The sequence below is a fragment of the Aplidium turbinatum genome, chromosome 6, assembly GCF_918807975.1.
Source record: "Aplidium turbinatum chromosome 6, kaAplTurb1.1, whole genome shotgun sequence".
NCBI classification, from domain to species: domain Eukaryota; kingdom Metazoa; phylum Chordata; class Ascidiacea; order Aplousobranchia; family Polyclinidae; genus Aplidium; species Aplidium turbinatum.
Genome location: NC_137477.1, coordinates 23,532,304 through 23,544,997, shown reverse-complemented (window position 1 = coordinate 23,544,997; position 12,694 = coordinate 23,532,304). Strand labels below are relative to the sequence as shown.

Genomic DNA, 12,694 nt, shown 5'->3' with positions numbered 1-12,694 from the left:
TTGAAGAAAGTCACCTCTTTACCAAAATTGAATTATTATAATATTATGTTAAATGCCGTGTGGTTGCTTGGTTTCATCTGTTTATGGTTGAAGAAAGTCACCTCTTTACCAAAATTGAATTATTATAATAGTTTCTTTCAGAGGTACGTTAGTAAACAGAGACACAATATCAAAACTCACCATGCGACTATCGGGTGGACAATTAAAATCTTTTAGCCTTTCCATAAATTGATTAGTTGAATTAAACATGTAGTTATTAGGTATGTACGGTTTTATAATTTTGTCTAAAAATTTAGCCAGATTGTATTCCGGAGTGCCATTCATAGAAACGACTGGTCTCGCAGAATTGCCTGGCTTGTGCACTTTTATTAATCCAATGAATTTGCCAGGATAGCTTTCGGTTGGAAAAAAAGATTTTGCCACATCTTGATCAAATTCTTTTAGATAATTTCGAATGTAGTATTGAATTGACCCATTCTTAGAAATAATTGGGTCCACTTTTTTATTGTCATCAATTATAATAAGTTTTGTATTATCATTAACATTTTTGCCCAGTTTTTCAAAATAGTCTTTAGTGTCCAGTATTGCTATGCCTTTACACTTATCAAACTTGCATACCTTAATCTGGTTTTTTTGAAAGGTTGTTCAAGGTGAGGTGAAGAGCTTTGTTTTGTCGTGTAGAATGAAGAGCACACACGGTGGGTATCAGACATACAGCGTCGGACGAGAAACTTGACATGGTCTTCAGTGTCGTCATCGATGGGAACATCTGTCTTTCGCTTTATTGATGCTACCAGCTGCTCTACATTGCATTTTACATCGTCAAGTTTTACTTTCTTTGGCAGGATGTAGTGGTCTAAGCCGTAGCGTAGGGCGTTCTCCTCTTATAGGCTTAAGACTTTTCGGCTTAGATGGATAATGCAGCTTGGGCTTATTTGTCTTTGTCGTCGCCGTAAATTCGTGAGTTTTTTGTGTTTTTTTGTTTTTTTTTAAGAGTTTGTGTCACCACCTGCTTATGGCGATCGGTAAGCAAAGAGATCAGACAAGTTTTTTCAGAAAAGAGAGAGGAAGAGTTCGTTTTTTCACATCTTGATAACGCATTTCAACAATACCCAGATCTCCATTTTTCCGGGAAAATGTTCAGATTGACGCAGGTTTCGAAATATCGACTGTCCAGTCTCAATTTTGAAACTTTCCCAAATTTTCAAATCCGGAGTGTCGTTATAGTTATAGTGCATAGTCAGATTTATCTTACAATTTACATTTTATTTATATTGCTGATTTAAGTAATTCTTGCTGAGGACACAAGTACGCGTTGAAAATGTTTAAGTTGATTTTTTAATTATGTTATATCTCTTTGTAATGAAATATGTTAAACCCGCTACAGTTGCTTTGTTTTTTCTGTCTATGGTTCAACAAAGCAAGCTCTCTACCAAAGCTTTATTATTTATATGGGTTCTTCACGATGCTTAGTTTTACATTAGTTTTACTAAAGTCCAATGCTTTTTCATAGCACCATCAACAATCCGATGATCTGACTTATTACCTTGATATTTTCAATTGGTTTTTTACTTCATTGTTCACGTTGGAATTTGTGATCAAGCTTATCGCTTTTAAGCCAAAGGTAAACTAGATGTTGGATAAAATTAGTCAAACAAAGCACACCCAGTTAGAGTTAGCAGATAATACCTTGCCGCTTTCTTCTTTAAAAAATACGAAAGAGCATTTAATACAAACACTTTTTATCTAAACAATATTTTAACTAATCGATTAAACTGATGAAGTATGCAGTGTACTCCAATGCATGGTGCATTGCCTTTTCTGGATCATGTGTAGTGGTATGGGTAATTACGTTACTGAGCGATGTAGAAACTTAACTATTAAAAGCTTAACTTGCCAATCCACTAAACTTTACATCTATCACAGGCCTATATTCGAGACTTGTGGAACGTTTTCGACTTTTTTGTAGTGGTGGGAAGTATCATAGATGTGATTGTGCTGCTGTTACCGGTAAGTGAGCATACATAGCGTGTGTTAATAAAACACTACATGCTGCAGTAGGAAGCTGATTGCAAGTATGGAACTTTTAACGCATTTCTTTGAAAAAATTGAACAGGGATCAGATAATTCATTCCGATTGAACTTCTTTCGCTTATTTCGTGTGCTGAGACTTGTCAAGGTGTTGAGTAAAAATGAAGGAATAAGAACATTGCTATGGACATTTATGAAATCATTTCAGGTATGTCTATTCTTTTTTTATAATTAATCATTATTGTACAAGTATGTATTGCACTGCCATAAAAACCCTCTCAGTGTATCTTCAGAAATGACGACTAAAACTCAGCGAAACCAAAACTGTGATAGCAGCTTTCCATCTACATAACCGGGGAGCTCATTGTGAGCTGAATGTCCTGAACAACGGAAAATTACTGTTTTTCAGTCCGAACCAAAATACCTCGGGGTGACATTAGATAGATCGCTCACGTATCGCCGTCATTTGATGTCACTGTCCAAGAAACTCTCAATTCGCGCTGCGCTGCTAAAGCGCTTGGCAGACTTCAGCTTAGGAGCGAGAGCTGACACTTTGCGTATAGCATCCCTCGCCCTTGTCTACCCTTAGAATAGTACTGTGCACCTGATTGGTGCTGCAGTGCTTACTGCCACCAACAGCGCTCTGCGCTCAGTAACCGGGTGCCTGCGTCTCACACCAGTGGACAATCTTCCCATTCTTGCTGGCATGCAACCCCTTGAGCTTCGCTGCGAAGAAACCATTTTGTCTCTCGGTCGACGGGCATTGGAGCCCAACCATTTTTTCCATTCCAAGATCTCTGCTCCCCCAAGAGAGCACTCCTGTTGACTGAAATCAAGACACCCATTCGTGCCAGCCCCTCAAGTTCTGATCGAAGAAGCTGATGGACAATACATCTCTGCGGCTGATTAGGCGGACCATAAATAGAACTCTCAGTGGATAGCACCACCAGACTCTATTTGTTCATCCCCGATGCCGACACCCGTTTCACCGGCCTGACCCTACACAGACAGGCGTGGGTGCGCCTCAACCGTCTCCATACGGACGTCGAGCTTTTCCGCTCGACCATGCACCAAAGAGGAATGGCTTCTTCCTCTATTTGTGAACGTGGTGCTGAGGAACAGACCACAGACCACATCATCAACGATTGCACCATCTTCAAGCCACCTAATGGAGTGGAAGCTCTGCGTGTCTTAGATGATGAAATAAAAGACCAGATGCTCTCTAGTAGCCTTCCACCTTACTCCGGAAACATTGTGCATCTTGGGTGAAAAAAGGATAGGCCCTCGGCCCCAGAGACTCATACGAGGACGATTGTACTAGCATGACAATTGGTGTAAAACAATATCTAAACCAAATTAGTTTACTTAAAGAAATGTTTTTCTTCATAAAAGATTTACACTGAAAAAGTTGCTAAGGACGTCACTCCTCAAAACGAACGGCATCAACAATAGACTTAGGTTACATCGAAAATACAAATGAACAGAGATGGTCATAGACACAGCATTTCAGATGCAAGCACGAAAAAACTATCAACTTCGGTAACTAGATTATGTAGGTCAGAGCAGTCAGAGGTTCAAATTGTCTACAAGTAGCGCTTGTGAAACTAAAGGATTGCTCGTAAGAATGAGAACAGGCTTGATGATTCTAACGATAAAAATTTTTCTTCATTCATAATTAATCGAGAAATTATATCCAACGTTTCCATGATTTTGTTGTTAAATATCATAATTGCAGATTTTGTAACTTTATTTTCAGGCTCTCCCCTACGTTGCTTTGCTTATTGTCCTTCTCTTCTTCATCTACGCCGTGATTGGAATGCAAATGTTTGGAAAAGTGAAGCCCTTAGACGGAGAGCAAATCAACAGAAACAATAATTTTCAGACATTCATGCATTCCATTATGTTGCTCTTCAGGTTATCTCTTTGATTTGAACAAATTAATTTGAAAATATTTGCAATTTTTTTTAAATCTTTATTGTAAATAAAAGTTAGCCTAATGGCTCTAAAAAAATGAAATTCAAACAGAATTTGTCACAGTTCGGAATTCATTTAGATGTGCTACCGGAGAATCATGGCAGCAGGTCATGCTGGCAACGACTTCTGGGAAAGAATGTGATGCCAGATCTGATTGGCTGGAGACAGAAAAACAGAAGTGTGGAAGCAATTTTGCTTATGCCTACTTTATAACATTTTATATGATTTGTGCTTATTTGGTGAGTTAGTTTTGGAATTGTATTTAAGAAACTAAATATCTTTGCGCTGCAGCTCATGAACACAATAGAACCGATGAAAGATTGCATTCTCTTTTTAAACAAGGCACTCTTGCCAAAGAAAGATTTGATTAAATCAAAAGATATACAAGAAGTAGGACTATGTGATTTAGTCGTGAATTGTTACATTTTTCAGGTAGCCTAATTTTAACCTCGCCAACTTTTTTAGTTTAACCAAGGTTATACCTGATGGGGAAATAAAAAGAATGCAAAGAGCCGAGTCTTTGTGTCCACTTCAAAGCATTTCATTACGTTTCTACCAAAAAACGATGCAGTGTGTGTGCTGCCTACAAGCGAGTCGAAACTTTTAGACTGAAGGATTCAATTCTTGGTCACGTAGTCTCCAAAGAAACGTGTGCATAAAAGAAATCTTATATTTCAAGCGTCACAAAGTCTACTTATTGTTTGTATTCAAGTTTAACCCTATTTGGACCAAGCTAGTTTTGGCAGCTAAAGGCCTGAAGTGTGGACTTATTCCATCCACACTTTCATTTTCTAATGAATTTTGATATAAAAACGTTACCGTACGAGGTTGCTTTTTTCGCAAAGTTAGAGCAAAATTATTGACAAACTTGAAAAAATTTAAGTAGACACACATATTCTACCAGTTTTTTGCTATTGTTTTTTTGCTAATAGTAGTCAATTTTTTTTAAATTTGTCTGATGTCTTTGCTATAATCTCCTTAAAATCGCTAATCGCTTCGTTAAAGGCACGCACGGTCCAGTTATACTTTCTTGACATGACCTACTTTCTTCCGACAACCGCTGATGCAAAATCCAGCGGTGGAGCTAATCCCTCTTCAATTTCACGCTGATTAAGTTTTTACTAGTTTTGCAGAAAATTTTGGGGGTAGAGTGTCAAAATCTGCTGATAACTAAAAAACTATTCTACACAAAAATGTCATTTTATTACTAAACCAAAGATAAATAGTTTTTAGGAAAAGTCATAAACCTTCAGTTAATTTGAGCCAGTAGCTTTTATGCAATCCATGAAAGCTTCAAGTACAGGTGGAACCCGTCAACCCGTCAGTCCGAATAGGGTTAACCAGCTCCAAAAATTTAAGTTGGTAGCCTAATCCAAAAATCTATTTTTCTAGATCATCAACTTATTTGTAGCGGTTATCATGAACAATTTTGATTATTTGACGAGAGACTGGTCTATCCTTGGTTCGCATCATCTGGACCAATTCGTTATCAAGTGGGCCCTTTACGACCCAAACGCGACGTAAGCTTTTCAACACAACTTTTTGTCCTAATTCGTATTAAATTTTAAGTTCTAAACCTTGATAAGCACTTCTAGCGTTCCGAGATTGCAAACTCGATTTACATTCGAGTTCGAATTTTTAAAACTATTTACAAATCTGAGTTCGAGTTCTTCGTGTTCAATTTTTCACAACTTTAAATTTAATCAAATTAAAAAAGAGGGGGGTTTGCGACACTTTTTAACCTTGAATGGGCGTTAAGTCCACAAGGGATCCACGTAAAGCAGATACTTAAAGCATCTAAATATAGTGAAAAAAATATTTGAAACAGTTTTAAGATATTAACGTCTACCCATTATGAATTGACTGGTTCAAATCCAAATAATTTTAACGTGTACTAGTTTGCACTAAAGGTCCTTCTTTAACATAGACCATAAATAATGTCTCCCTCTCTTCAATTTAACACGTACTTTAAAGCAGGGTTTTCCAAACTGTTTTGGCTCACGGACCACTATTTGTGAATCTGTTTATTCGCGGACCCCCAATACAAAGATAAAAATGAATAAAACCGAATTTTGTTTATTTAACAAACTGACAACATCAATGGGACGGATGGGATTGCTTCTTATTGCATTAAGTCATCAATTCTCAAAGTAATTTGTGAAAGGCAAACTCGTAAGTCAGGGTCCACGGAAAGTCTGGGCCTGTATTTTGTCTTCATGTTGGCAAGAGTTGTAAATGCTGTCTCACACGAGTCACACATGTAGGTCGTGGCAAAAGGCAATAAAATTTTAGTTGCCTTTTGCGATAGCAATGGGTTTCTTACACAACACTCAACCAGAAAGATGCAATAGTTGTTTGATTGAAACTAAGCATTAAAGTTCGATCAGATGATAATTCGGCTAATTCTTCTTCTTCTTCTTCGCGTCCTGACAGATCAGTCTTTGTAACAACAAAAGTGTTTAAAGTCCAGCCAAAATTCTCATATGACTCTTTTAAAAATTACTTCTTGAAATGTGCAGAAAGCAATTCCAAATGTTGTGTAACGTCAGAGAAAATAAACTCTGTATCAATATTAAGGAAATCATTTAAGTTGTAAAGAACTGCGGCAATTATCTTTGACAGGGTACGTACTTTACCACGTATATGTGTGACTTTTTAATTTCTTGTCATATCGCCACGGACCACCAGTGCAATCGTCGCGGACCACCAATGGTCCGCGGACCACAGTTTGGGAAACCCTGCTTTAAAGGATAGACGTTAATATCTTAAAATTGTTTCAAATATTTTTTTCACTTTAAATTTGATGATTGTCTATCGATTTTAACTTTTGTTTTTGAAAATTTGGTTCTTTTGATCAGTTATGTAATTTGTGACAATTGTAGACTAAACAAAAGAGTTCACTGAGAGTAGGCTAGCGACAAAGCAGCAAATTTTTTATCACAATTCCTATTTTCTCATCAAACATAATGATTCAGTAAATTCAAACCACATTGATTTTAAATAAGTTAAAGGGTTTTTATTGTTTGAGTTTATCAAATTAAAAAAAGATTTTTATATCTCAAATGTAATTTTTTTATTTAAAAGTATGAAAAGACGGTTAGTAACGAGCTGCTTCCACTGTCTCGAGGGTAATAAAGACATGGCCCTTCGACCATTGAACTGATGAAGAAAGTTTATTCGAAGAAAGAATAAAAATGTGATTCAGTTTATAGCCTACTTGTCGAATTGTGATTTGCCAAATATTAGGCTAAAATTGTTATTTTGATATTCACGAAAACCAACTGAGGGGTATTTGTAAGCTTTCCAGCCCATAACAGTTGTAACTTATTAATAGTGTTCATTTGTGGACATTGTTGTCAAAACCGATACAAAGTAAAACAACGTTTTGTCTTTAACTTGAAATGTTCCACCAGAGGTCGAATGAAGCATATGGATGTGGTAAAAATCCTCAGAAGCATACAGCCCCCGTTGGGGTTTGGATCCCTCTGTCCACAGAGGACAGCCTGTCGCAAACTAGTGGCCATGAACATGCCTCTCAATAGCGACGGGACAGTTACCTTCCACGCCACACTGTTTGCTCTCATCAGAACCTCGCTTGGTTTCAAAACTAACGGTTGGTTGATGTAACCTATTGGTAGTTTATTTTAAGTAGGCTAAACAGCAGCTAATGGAGAAACAACGACAATCATCAATTTGCAAAGTGAGCCTGTTTCGGGTGCGAATATGGAACTTATTATTATTATTAGTTATTTGCATCAGACAAAGCTGTCCACATCCAAATCAACAAATTAAAAAAAAACACTTTTTACAAATTGCCAAATTGATTTCCATGATATATCTTTAAGAATTACCCAGGGCCTATGCCTTCTAAGCTGCTGCACTAATTATGGACACACTGCCTGAGACAAAAAATACTAATTAAATGTATTGGGCCACTTTTCATAAGAAAGGTGGTAGGCCTACTTGAATCCAGTTTAACAACTTTTCAATTTAGGGCCAATCGGCGTTGCCAATAGAGAGCTTAGGAATGTGATAATGAAAGTATGGAAACAGACCAGTTCGAAACTTCTAGATGAAATTATTCCGCCAGCTCGAAGTAAGACATAAGCTGAGTGGTTAGACTTCAGTTTACACTCACCAAGAATGCAATTCTCTGTTTCTTTAGCTGTTAAAATAGTTCATGTCTTTGTCCAATATAATTGAAAAAATTGTTATCCCTGGATAGAAAGATTTTCTTTGCAGTTTACTTGGCAATTTTGCACACTTGTAGGCCTACCAATTTCGAATCCGCTGACACTGCCAGTGCAAAGTCTCTCTCAAAGCCAAAATGCTATTTCTCCTAAACTGTCCTATTCACTAAAAACAGTGTTGTGCGTTGACTGTGTCAATGTTTTGTTGACGCTGAGGCTAGCGCCGTCAGTTTATTTTTTATTTGACGGAAGTGATAGCGCCGTCAACTATTTTGCAGATTGCGTCACGCGCTATGCGTCATTTTTGTTTTCATTGAAAATCTCGTTTCACAATGTATTCTGGCCAGCGCGACTCATCCGAATTACCGGCTTTCGCGTTGGTTGGAATGCGGCTACCTGGAATACAAGCGGAAGAAGTTCGCCAAATGGTGATCACTAATATCGTGAGCAGTATCGACAACGAGGGATCAGAGAGATAAAGCGAAAAATCAATGAATGTCATCGCGGAGGTTGAAGATACTTTATTTTAAGAGCTCTATGCCCCTGAAAAGAGCGATGTTGGTGCAGTGGACCTCGTTAAAAGATTTATATAATTATGCTAAAGCTAATCCATCACAGCAGGCTTGGAACAGCGATACCTTTTTTCGAGTAAACGTTTTCAAGGCTTGTTTTTGAAATATGACACACCAATACCATCCAGTGCTGCCGTGGAATGCATGTTTTCACTTGGAAAGGACATCATGCGTCCCAAACGCAGGTTTTGAAATACTTGTGTTTCTACAAGGAAATAACTAATAAGCTAAGCAGCTACTGTAATTACAATACAGTCTCAAAACGTAATACCTATGCTCTTTATAGCTATTGTTAGCCGAAACTTGGTTGAAATACTTCCGTTTTGTGAAACCCTGGCTAAAATAGCGCTAGAAATTAGCGCTGATGCTGACGTCGTCAATTTTTTTAAGAGCTGACGCAGTACTTTACGCCGTGAAGTTTTTAGGTAATTTGCGCTGACGCTGACGCCGTCAATTTATTTCATTGACGCGTACAACACTGACTAAAAATAATTAATAATCAAGAGTTATAAAGCTTTACCTGTGCCGCTTAAAGGTACGCTTTAAGATTTTAGTCATCTTTCTTTGGTCTTGTCGTTTCGTCGCTTGCACACCCAGACGATTGCCACATCCGTCATCTGGTATTTACAACAAGTGATGTTTCATGTCTATCGTTTTTATATAGCCTAAATGTTGATAGAATATAACTTCATAAATGTCATTGGATTTAGTTTTTGAGAAGACGTATTTGCTTTAGGATGTTGCACACACCCCATGAAGTTGAAATTCTAATCTAAACTTGCTTGACTTTTTTGGTTTAGTGTTAATGAATATAGAGATCATAAATCCTAAGTTCGGAAAAATTTTATCTATCTTTACCCCAACCACAGGGGCATTTGTAATAAATCAATTTTTTGCCACTAGAAGACGCTGTTTTAAAGTTAAATAATTAAAGGGACATTAAAAAACGCCCCTTGTTTTTCTACACAATTTACATAAAAATTGTCCTGATTGGACCTTTGGGTCTACAAATGTGGACATGTTAATACTCATTTTTCGCTCTTTACTACCATTAGTGGCGAAAATGTAATTGGCTTTATCTTGGCAACTACTCAACTAATTCGAACAAAATTTGGCATAGCTCCCTTTTATGGTGTAAAGGTTTTGCTTATCAATTTAAGTGATTTGATTGTAGGCTACTATTTTTCCGTAACATAACTTTACTTTCATCAGTTCAAACCACAATGCAGCAAAGATATAGCCTCCACTTTTCCCTATCAGATTTCCAGGGACGTTTTAATTTTTAGGAATCTTCCTTTTTTGTGACCTGGACAAAATTTTAAGAATTTTTCTTTCAACTTTGGTAAATGTAAAAAAATGGTCACAAGCTTCACTTACCTCTCAGCCGAGTCATTGCAAACTCTCAAAGAGCTCAGTCGCTCTGCCAACGGCATAGCCTACTACTTTTCTTCTACTGTACGGCAGGCTTTTTAAAAAAAACATTGGAGATTGCAAAATTTTTGAAAACACTATTTACTGTCAGATGGGACAAATTACCGTATGTAAAAGAAAGACTTTGCCCAATTGTGATGTCAGATAGTTTTGACTTGCCAAATCCACCTCCAAACCGCCTCGTAATTGATTTAGTTTCAAAGGCTACTCTTGCAAGATATTTTTGCCGTAAAGTAACGAGCAAATATTGACGACTAATATGCCCATATCTCTAGAGTCTAGAGATAGGCTAGACTCTAGGCTAGACCCAAAGATTCAATCAAAACAACTTTCTTTTGTAAATTGTGCGCAAAAACATGAGGTGTGTTTTGAACGTTTCTTGTATTGTATAACTTTAGAATAGTGTCATCAAGTGGCAAAAACGTTGATTTTTTTACAAAATGGATCATAAAAATTGCACCTGTGCTGGGTGGGGAAAACGTTGATGAAATTTTTTCAAACTTTGGGTTTATGATCAACATTTAATAACACAAAGCCAAAAATAAGTCATGCCATTTTTTAAAAAGTCGGGGCGTGTGCAACATCCAAATGTCCGTAACAAAAACTTTCTCAACAGATGATGATCTAACTGTGGGAAAATTTTACGCAACTTACCTCATTCAAGATTATTTTCGCAAGTTTAAACGAAGAAAAGAAAGCACTGTGTTTGGAAAATCTAATAGCAAAAATATGCTTTTAAATAGCGTGGCCATTCTGCAGGTATGAAATGCGTCATCATCAAATTAGCTTTCTTTTGTGTGTCATCAGATTGGGTGCAACTGGTTTTATATTATGGTAACTTTGTACATTTAGGCTGGGATACGTACCATTTGCAATGGCGTACCAGAGTTGAAGCAAGCGGTGTCTGGTCAATTATGCCCAGAAGAAGACCTTAATTTGGATGATCAATCTGATAATAAAGCTACCCTGGTTAGAAAATTTTAACTCTCATCTTATTACAATTTCAAGAACAGCAAAACTATATGGAGTAACATACAGCTTGCTGTGAATGTCAAGTTTGTCACTTTTATTTCAATTGTTATGTACCTAGTTATATAGTTGGAATAACTAAATTTGATACCATTTCTTTAAAACATTTACAGTTAGCGAAACCGCAAATCATCTAGTAGACCTAATTATATATTAAAATAATAATCTTATAGTTTTTTAGTTGTCGCTCTAGAAGACAGATAAGATTTTGTAAATATTGTTTATTTTCAATTTTTCTAGTGATTTGCTGTTATCCACGATGTTCTCTCAATGCTTAGACTTAGGCCTACTGTATTTGACAGTCATGAAAACAACATCATCCGCAAAACTTTTGCAATTAAAACCTAGCATGCCTCACATACTTTTCTCTTGTATGTTTCTCTTTTTTATGATGCAATATTTGTCTAGAATCAACCTAACCTGACCTATGAACTTGCTGAACAACTTCACACTAATTCTTCTTCAAAACTACCACAAAGGCATAAAACCGAAGATACAATTTCCCTTGACGCTGTTGGAAACCTCGTCAACAGGTTGCAACAAACAGCCTTGCGTTTCGTGTTGCAAATAGTAATTTGTGTGACAAATGACATGCACTGAGATCGGAGGTGACGAACCTGTGGCCCGCGGGCCGCATGCTGCTCGTCAAAGAATTTTGTGCGGCCCGCAAAACAATTTGACAATCGCTCATGCACTAAAGACAAAAGACATCTCAAAGCTGTTCTATGCCTTCATTAGGCTATGTTTTATGCGTTTTATGAAAATCTTAGTATGCAGTTGAGAGTTGCCACATCGTCTGTTCGACCTAATATTGAACACTTAGTCAAGCAAAAAAAACTTTCCAAAAGTCTCACTAAGCAAAAAAATTCAATGCTTCAATGTTATTTTGTAATATTTTATGCTTCAATGCTGCATTAGATAGCTTCAGCTGTATGATTGGCATGGGCTTTTGTTTGTTGTTTGAAAAAGAAATTTCATTAACTGATTTGTTGTTTCGGAGCATAATGGTCGAAACATTTAGTCAACTTGAATAAAAAGGATAGACCAAAAAAAAGAAGAAATCATACTCATATGAAAGCAAACGCTTCGAAAATTAAACTGTCGTCATTATCAGTGCAAGCAGGGCCGGATTTAGCTGATGGGGGGCCCAGGGCACTTTTAGATCGGGGGGCCCCCGTGCAAAAAAATGTTTCGCGCCTACGGCGCGTAAAAACCATCTCTACGTCTACAGTAGCATCAGTCCAGTACTGCATAGCATTTTGCAGAAACTTTAAAGGTCAAAAGGAATAAAGTAACACAAAATCACATTTTTTCCACATAGGGGGGGCCCTTCAAAAGTCGGGGGGCCCGGGGCAACTGCCCCCTCTGCCCCCCCCCCTAAATCCGGGCCTGAGTGTAAGTACTGTTGTCTATCCTTTTTGTTCAAGTTGATTTGTTTTTATTTTTTACTGTTGTATGTTTCAATTC

General features: G+C 37.2%; 1 protein-coding gene across 1 annotated transcript in view; it reads left to right on the top strand.

Moving 5' to 3' along the window:
• The window catches only part of LOC145772529 (voltage-dependent L-type calcium channel subunit alpha-1D-like), a 44,676-nt gene that overhangs the window by 27,848 nt on the left and 4,134 nt on the right, over positions 1 to 12,694 (top strand). The window contains exons 21-31 of the mRNA XM_082584396.1: positions 1,514 to 1,624; positions 1,927 to 2,010; positions 2,117 to 2,239; positions 3,788 to 3,945; positions 4,085 to 4,244; positions 5,398 to 5,525; positions 7,419 to 7,618; positions 8,000 to 8,101; positions 10,815 to 10,957; positions 11,051 to 11,167; positions 11,636 to 11,760. Coding sequence (XP_082440522.1) covers positions 1,514 to 1,624; positions 1,927 to 2,010; positions 2,117 to 2,239; positions 3,788 to 3,945; positions 4,085 to 4,244; positions 5,398 to 5,525; positions 7,419 to 7,618; positions 8,000 to 8,101; positions 10,815 to 10,957; positions 11,051 to 11,167; positions 11,636 to 11,760 — 1,451 coding nt within the window. The remainder of the gene's footprint in view (positions 1 to 1,513; positions 1,625 to 1,926; positions 2,011 to 2,116; positions 2,240 to 3,787; positions 3,946 to 4,084; positions 4,245 to 5,397; positions 5,526 to 7,418; positions 7,619 to 7,999; positions 8,102 to 10,814; positions 10,958 to 11,050; positions 11,168 to 11,635; positions 11,761 to 12,694) is intronic.